Source organism: Babylonia areolata, chromosome 14, assembly GCF_041734735.1.
Source record: "Babylonia areolata isolate BAREFJ2019XMU chromosome 14, ASM4173473v1, whole genome shotgun sequence".
Lineage (NCBI taxonomy): Eukaryota > Metazoa > Mollusca > Gastropoda > Neogastropoda > Buccinidae > Babylonia > Babylonia areolata.
In genome coordinates this window covers 12,641,712-12,650,338 of record NC_134889.1, presented here as the reverse complement: position 1 = coordinate 12,650,338, position 8,627 = coordinate 12,641,712, and the positions used below count along the sequence as shown (strand labels likewise).

At 40.4% G+C, this 8,627-nt stretch overlaps 1 protein-coding gene across 2 annotated transcripts in view; it reads left to right on the top strand.

Annotated features, from left to right (window-relative positions):
• Positions 1–7,929, top strand: part of LOC143289823 (uncharacterized) — a 135,687-nt gene extending 127,758 nt beyond the window's left edge. The window contains exons 34-35 of one of the 2 annotated variants that reach the window (XM_076598998.1): positions 3,461–3,516; positions 6,114–7,929. In XM_076598998.1, coding sequence (XP_076455113.1) covers positions 3,461–3,504 — 44 coding nt within the window. In that variant the 3' untranslated portion in view covers positions 3,505–3,516; positions 6,114–7,929. Of the gene's footprint in view, positions 1–3,460 lie in introns of both variants that reach the window. The other variant, XM_076598997.1, reaches the window with a different exon arrangement.
• The last annotated feature ends 698 nt before the right edge of the window (positions 7,930–8,627 follow it).

Sequence of the window (8,627 nt, the reverse complement as noted above, 5' to 3'; positions counted from 1 at the left end):
GTTGTAAAAATCTTTTGAGATTGTAGCAATATCATCATTACAACATTAATTGTCTGTCTCAAGGACTCATCATACTGTGTTGTTTGTTTGTTCGTGTGTGTGTGTGTGTGTGTGTGTGTGTGTGTGTGAAGAGAGATATATATAGAGAGAGACAACTTAAACTTGAACTCAAAAACTTTAATCAGTATAAGCCGTGGTCATTCTCAGGGGTTACAGTATTTTTTACACAAATTTTCAGAGTAATTCATTCAAACAGAGATACACTGAAAGAAAAGCATCACGAAAGCACACTGTAAGCAGTTAGTTAAGTCAGCTAAGCATAACTGTGCATCTTTTAAAATTAAAGGCTTACTGTTTGCACACTTTGAGTTGCCATGAGCAGAGCAATCCAAAACAGGGATGGGTGCTGACAATACTGATGTGGAATATACTTCAGACAGTAAATCATGATCATCCTGACAACAAAGCATGGCTGTCCGTGTAAATGAATGTATGCAAGTATATAATGCTGCGCGCGCGTATGTGTGTGTGTGTGTGTGTGTGTGTGTTGTCAACACCAAATTTGGCTTACAATGTGAATCGTACCAATAGTTAGTAATAACATTACTGATTCTTTCTTATTCACAGAACTGTATGCAAAGCTCTCACCAATCTGTGCATAATGTTCATGAATGACTGTTGAATAAACAGATCCACATGTCTTACAGTAGACAGCTCATCACCTATAGAACATCTGATATCCAGGAACCATACAAGAGAATGTCAGGAAAAACATCTGATATCCAGGAACCGTTCAAGAGAATTTCAGGAAAATCACAAGACTTCAGTTTCCAGTGATCACATTTTTAAAAAAATGTTTTGAGTGATGGAATGCATTCGATCCGCCATTTGTGGTTTTACTGGCAGAACCAGATTTGATCAGAATGACTGTGTACATATCACCTGAAAATAAAAACATAGGTCAGTATTACTTTACAGATTGTTTACTCCCAACTGGACTGACTGTATTGCTGAGCAAACAAATGAATGCACACATGTCAAGATGGTAACAAAACCACTATGCATGTAGTTGTTGTTCTGCTGGGTGCCCCATAGAGATATGGTGATGAGTTCCATGCATGCCAAGTGAACATAAACAGGACACTTGCTTTCAACATTATGAGGGTGCAGTGGCTGTGCAGTTGAGTAACACTTTAAAAAAACATAGAATAAAACATGGAAGTGGAGTGGGGTTTTTTCTTTTTAAATCAGTAAGAATCACATGTGAGCCATGAAGGCTTTGCCTCTCTTATTTATCCAGTCCTTGCCCGAAGAAGTGTGTACACCACACAATGTTAAATGTTAAAGGTACATGCATGCTGGTTTACAAAATGCCAAAACAAAACCAAGAAACACACACATCAGATTATAACAGCAATGTTGGGAAGACAGCCAACAAGCCTGACAAGAAGATGCAGCCAGCAAGCAGGCAGGCTGATGGGACAACAGAGAGAGATACAGCCAGCAAGGCAGGCAGGCTGATGGGACAACAGAGAGAGATACAGCCAGCAAGGCAGACACGCTGATGGGACAACAGAGAGAGATACAGCCAGCAAGGCAGACAGGCTGATGGGACAACAGAGAGAGATACAGCCAGCAAGGCAGGCAGGCTGATGGGACAACAGAGAGAGATACAGCCAGCAAGCAGGCAGGCTGATGGGACAACAGAGAGAGATACAGCCAGCAAGCAGGCAGGCTGATGAACAAACAGACAATAGAGAGAGATACAGCCAGCAAGCAGGCAGGCTGATGGGACAACAGAGAGAGATGCAGCCAGCAAGGCAGACAGGCTGATGGGACAACAGAGAGAGATACAGCCAGCAAGGCAGACAGGCTGATGGGACAACAGAGAGAGATACAGCCAGCAAGGCAGACAGGCTGATGGGACAACAGAGAGAGATACAGCCAGCAAGCAGGCAGGCTGATGGGACAACAGAGAGAGATACAGCCAGCAAGGCAGACAGGCTGATGAACAAACAGACAACAGAGAGAGATACAGCCAGCAAGCAGGCAGGCTTATGGGACAACAGAGAGAGATACAGCCAGCAAGGCAGGCAGGCTGATGAACAAACAGACAATAGAGAGAGATACAGCCAGCAAGGCAGACACGCTGATGGGACAACAGAGAGAGATACAGCCAGCAAGGCAGACACGCTGATGGGACAACAGAGAGAGATACAGCCAGCAAGGCAGGCAGGCTGATGAACAAACAGACAATAGAGAGAGATACAGCCAGCAAGGCAGACACGCTGATGGGACAACAGAGAGAGATACAGCCAGCAAGGCAGACACGCTGATGGGACAACAGAGAGAGATACAGCCAGCACGCAGGCAAGCTGATGGGACAACAGAGAGAGATAGGCAGGCAGGCTGATGGGACAACAGAGCAAGGCAGACACGCTGATGGGACAACAGAGAGAGATACAGCCAGCAAGGCAGGCAGGCTGATGAACAAACAGACAACAGAGAGAGATACAGCCAGCAAGGCAGGCAGGCTGATGGGACAACAGAGAGAGATACAGCCAGCAAGGCAGGCAGGCTGATGAACAAACAGACAATAGAGAGAGATACAGATAAGAATGTTTTATTCAATACAGGCCATGGCACCTTATGAAGGGGTGGTGTAAACAAACATTTCTGAGATGATAAATATAGTTATGTTAAATAACAAATATGTAACCTGAAAATGATAAAGAACACTCATCAGTTATATCCAGTATTTTTAATTCGCACAACGTAACACTGTGGAAAAGTAAACACACACACAACAGCATTTTATATTTCTAACTTTTAAGGCTTTACACACACACACAACTGCATTTTATATTTCTAACTTTTAAGGCTTTACATACACTCAACAGCATTTTATATATCTAACTTTTAAGGTTTTACATACACGTAACTGCATTTTATATTTCTAACTTTTAACCTTTATACAATTAAATTATCAGTATATTAACATGTTTGTTTGTGGATGATTTAAGCAAAGGCAATTTGAAGAGGGATAGTTGCCATAATATTTTGAATTTATTAGTGGATTTCTAAGATCGACAACTTTGGACAACAAAGTACATAGTGCAGTTCATTTTCTTTCACACATTTACATAAAGGGCAGATAAGGTCGCTGTCATTATTTGTCTGTAGCTGTAATAATATATAAACAAATCAGAAATTCAAAATTTTAACTTTGCCATAATACAGTTTAAATGTCTTTCCATATTCATAGACAAATGAACTTGTTCAGCATGTCTCAAGTTAATTAGTCTATAAAAATAAAATCCAACACTATCTTGGGTATGACTCGACCATTCTTGCCAACAGCTGTCAATTAGTCTCTAACAGAGTGTACGTAAAAATATGTTTTGGGGAGAGAGAGAGAGAGAGATCTTAACTTGAATTGCTTTATTGTTGTTTCCAACAGAAGGCGCTGTACCCAGAAGAATGACATCTGAGGGAATGGAGTAGAATGAGGCTCAGGTAACCAAGGACTAGACCTGCATTTTATCAGTGCTGGACTTAAGATGCACCGTACAACAGTCATGTTAAAATATTGATGACAAAGGTTTGCATTGCTTATCAATCAGCTTGGCATGTCGAACTGGGTTTGAACAATGACTTTGATACTGAAGGGTTCCACAGAACCAGGTTTGTCACAATGCAAGAAAGAAAAGATACTATTCTTCTGTGTTCCCATCACAGTCTTTACATAAATCCTGGTATAATTCTGTTATCTATATTGCTTGTCCAGTGTTGATTAAATGCTTACGTTTTCACTTTTCTTTTACCATTGTTGCTGTACATACATGTCAAACTGAGGGTATATGAATGGACGTGAAGCTTCCTTTTTTTTTTGGGGGGGGGGGGGAGGTCTTTGGGGAATTATTTCTCTGGTCCACGTATTTCCTGTCTGCTAGCTGAGGATTGTGCAGGCAGCGATCACTTTGTCTTTTAAAGTGTAACAATACTTATTCTCTGTTTGACATGCCTCTTCTATTTTCCTCACTCATTTTTCCTGGAGTAAATATTTCTTCTTCTTCTTCTTCTTCTTTGTCTGCGTTCATTGGCTGCAACTCCCACGTTCACTTGAATGTACACGAGTGGGCTTTTACGACGTGTATGATCGTTTTTACCCTGCCATGTAGGCAGCCATACTCCACTTTCAGGGGTGTGCATGCTGGGTATGTTCTTGTTTCCATAACCCACCGAACACTGACATGAATTACAGGATCCTTAACGTGCATATTTGATCTTCTGCTTGCAAAAGATGTTGCACCGTTTAATAGCTCATGGCACATACAGTACTGGTAGTGTCATTTGCAGTAAATATCACTGAGAGGAAGGGTTAACAAAGGAGGAAACGAGGTTGAGGGTGATGAAAGGGGAAGGGAAAAGGGCAGGGGAATGTATCGGAAGAGAATGGTCTGAGGAGATACCATCTTTATGTAACCAAGCGCTCTGCTTGCTTCAAAAACTCCTTCACGCACAAGCTGTATAGCAGATGACGTCAGTTTTTGCAACTAACCTGCGAGCAGAATGTGTGACGCCATTCCTGGTTTGAATGAAAAGCCCATTCTAAACCTTTTCCCTAATCATCTATTAAATCAAGTCTCTGTATCGTTCACTGCAATATTATATGTGTTGTGCTTCCACACACACTTTAATCAGTTAGAAGCGTGCTTGATTTTAGCTTAATCATTCATCAGTCTAAAGATTTCAACTGACGCTAAGCCACTTATGTCATTTTGTCCTTCTCGCGAGACAACCTACTCCTGGACCAGTTCGCATCGCCGTAGGCTATTGGCTGAGCTGGAATCTGTGTTTCTGCTCCACCGTATTTAATTAATATCTCTTTTGTCGGATCAGTAAACTACAAGTATTAGTTGTCGTAATTCCATCTTTAAGTCTATTCCATTTATGTTTGCCTACATTAAAGTATTAGTTGTCATAATTCCATCTTTAAGTCTATTCCATTTATGTTTGCCTACGTTAAAGTGATTTAATGCAGTTTGTAATTTTCCTCGATGAGCTCGTTAAAACTTACCCTCTTCAGGTGACTTAAAATTATTATTAAGATTATAAATTCATCTTAAATAATCAACATTTCATTTTATACTCATTAGAAAGTAGGCATTCAGCTCTTTCTTTTGCGACTTATCCAGTGTAAATCGGTTCAGGAATCATTTAGAAATCTATCACTGAACACCTTGTAAGAAACACAGTTGTTGTCGGATTTGGCCTGATTTGAGACGATCTGCTTCACAGCACACGTGATTGTCTTTGCAGTCCACTCAACTTGCATATAGAGACAAGTGGGTGATCAGTGGTCTCTTTCTTTCAACCTGGTCAGTCATCTGCCAGAGCTGTTCTCTCTCTGTCTCTCTTGCTGCGTCGCGAGCAGTATGTGTGTGTGTGTGTGTGTGTCGTGTGTGTTCCCACAACGGCAGACATCTCGCTACGTATCACTGCACTGTCTTCTTCTATTCTTCTCTCATTATTTGTCATCTTTTCTTATGTTCTTATTACTATTGTAAATAAAACAATAGAAAAACCCATTTGTGAATGGCCTGTGCGCAGGAATTCTTGTCTATCCTTTAATACAGTAAATCATCATTAGTTAGTTCTTCTGTACTGTCCCTTGAATAACCACTTGGTTAAACCTCATCGGCTATGGTACCGCCACTGCGCAAGCCGAAAGCTGAGCTGTAGCAGACGCATTTTAAATTAGTATTTCATGATAACTTGCTCCCTCTGCACTCTGCCAAGGGAAGGGCAGAAGGGAGAGGGTATGGGGAGGGGTGTTGGTGGGGATAGATGCCATGGAAGGGGGAGGGAGGAGAGTAGGGAGGTGGGAAGGAGGGGTCCATCAGTAAGCAGTGTGTGCTGGGAAAAATCCCACGTTTCCATCACAGGCGCCTGACAAACTATAACATTGCATTGAAGCGATAGGAAGATGCATACAATAAAGCCCAGTTTACACACCTCATGGGGCTGCTACTAAAGTATGGAGTAAGTTTGACACTAACAAGATGGATAGCTGCAGTGCTTCATGAAAGAACTGTCGTCCTACGTCTTAGAGACTGGATCTCTGCACCCTCTAAACTGTCCATGGGACTGCCACAAGGATCTCCGCTCTCTCATGTCATCTACAACGTATACAGACTTGAACAATGGAGCAGCTCCAGTGCTTTCTCTTGCGGATGATGGCCTTGTCTTCAAATCTTCGAAAAATGCTCAAGAAAGAACTGCAGCTGTCCAGAAACAACTGAACAATATCTCCCAGAAACAACTGAACAATATCTCCCAGAAACAACTGAACAATATCTCCCATTGGTGCAAGGACACAGGGTCTTCCATCAATCCAGTGAAAGCCCAAATGTTCCTATGCACTCTCAACAGCAACAGAACTGAAATGCAACTACCAGAAAGATTTGGCTGGCCGAAAATATTTCTTTCAGAATTTTGTTGTGCACAGCAATTATTGATATGGTAAAGGAAACACTTGCTCAATGCAGATATTGCATTCAGTGTCATCAGCATTTGGTTTCCAGATATCAATAATAGTTATAGAATGAAAAAATCTGTAATCATGGACTGGTCATTCTGGTCACCATCTGGCTAATCTGAAACAACGTGCCAGTGTCATGACTTTTTTTTTTATCCTTCAAGTATTCACAAATGATTGTAGACAATGTTACATGCAGTCCGTATTGTATAATCCAGTAAGGATGTACATGTGTGTGTATATTTGCCAAATGGCAAATCAGACTACTGAAATGTTTACAGTGTGTGTTTATTTGTCAAATGACAGCAAAGAATAATGAAATCTTTACTGTATGAATCAGATATCATTTGTCCTCAAAACCAGCTGGTTTACAGGACAATGACAAAGAGAATATTCAGTGTTCCATAATTACAAAGAGAATATTCAGTGTTCCATCTTAATTTAAAACAGTTGTGAAAGTAGGAAACTGGGCCAAGTTTTATACATTCTGCTTGCAAGGAACCAGCATTTGAATGTGCAGATACTTGTAAATTCTGTTCTATCATTTTCATATAATTTGCACTTATCAAGAAAATAAATGGTATATTCCAATATGTCATGATCTTTGCATGTTCTTTACTCAACTGATATGTTGTTGTGCCTTCCGTTCTCTAAGTATGAAATCATAAGCACTCACTCTTGAGTTTGCTCATTTCTCTTCTGTATTTATATATTTTACATTGTTGGTGATACGGTTCTGATCTATGATCTGATTTTTTTTTTCATTATAAAATTTTAGACTGGACTTTGTTTTCTTTTATTCCAGTGCTGAATGTATTTTTACCCTTCAAATTTACTCTGTATTACATATTTGAGTCTGTTTACACCCATAGTCGATTATTTATTCCATACATGTATAAGACCCACTTCAATTAAGATGTTTTCGATGAAATGAAGCCATGTGTAATTAAGTCCTTTGTATGTATTCTACAATGATTTGACTGAATTGTGTGTAACTGGTATGTTGTCATTGGGCACTTAATTTCAGCGTTGCTTGGTATCTTCAAAATTCTGCAAGTACTGATAATGCCATTGATTTCTTGCAAACGCCCAAAAGAAATGACAAAATTTGACTTGATGACTTTCATGTGGATATGCATTCGAAAGACAGCTGTCAAATATTTCAAAGAGATCATCTTTACATTTGCAGATGTTAGGGACCATACTTCAGGACTATGCGCACAAACTGGATTTATCAAAGTGTTGTATAACAGTAGTGATATCCATTGGCTTGATCTGCCCATGGAATTTCCTCATTAGATTGCAGTGCTCTGTTGGTTTTTCTTTTAAATCATTCTTGTGCTTCTAGAATGTTTCCATTTTTATTAAAACATATCTATATCTATCAATTGTGTCTAGAATGTTTTGCCCAGATTTAAAATGAATCAGAAACTTTCGGAGAGAGAGAGAGAGAGAGAGGGGGGCGGGGGGGGGGGGGGGGGGGCAAGACGTGTTTTTTTTGTTTGTTTTGTTTTGTTGTTGTTTTTGTTTGGTTTTTTTACACAAGCACTGCTTACGTGGCACTCAACGCACTCGGTGCATGGCACAAACCACGCGAAATGACACGCCCCGCACACCCACCCTTCCCTTCCTCGTGCCTTACCTTCCCACACTGCATGTGACTGGATCGTTCAAGTTAACAATTACTGCAGAACTGAAACAGGTAACAGGTTTTAATTGTGCCATTTACCTCCATCTGATACCACCATTTTCTAACTGAAACGGGGTGTCATGACCGACAGCGGCCTACCTGCTTTGTTCTCGCTGGTATCTGAACTGGAGTTAGCGATCTATTCTTTTTTCTTTCTTTTTCTAAAAATAGTAACATTACTATTTATCCTTAAGGTGACCATAACCCCCACTACCCAGGGGTTGGGGGGTGAGGGTGGGGGTCATTATATATGTTTTCCCGAAAGTTTGATCAGTTTGCCATCCAAATATACCTGTCTGGCAAAAACGAATTACGGAATGAATAATCCTGGGTATGGTTAAGATATGCACTGTTTTTGTATTGTCGCGAGTGTGTGATCAATGAAAATGGTATGTT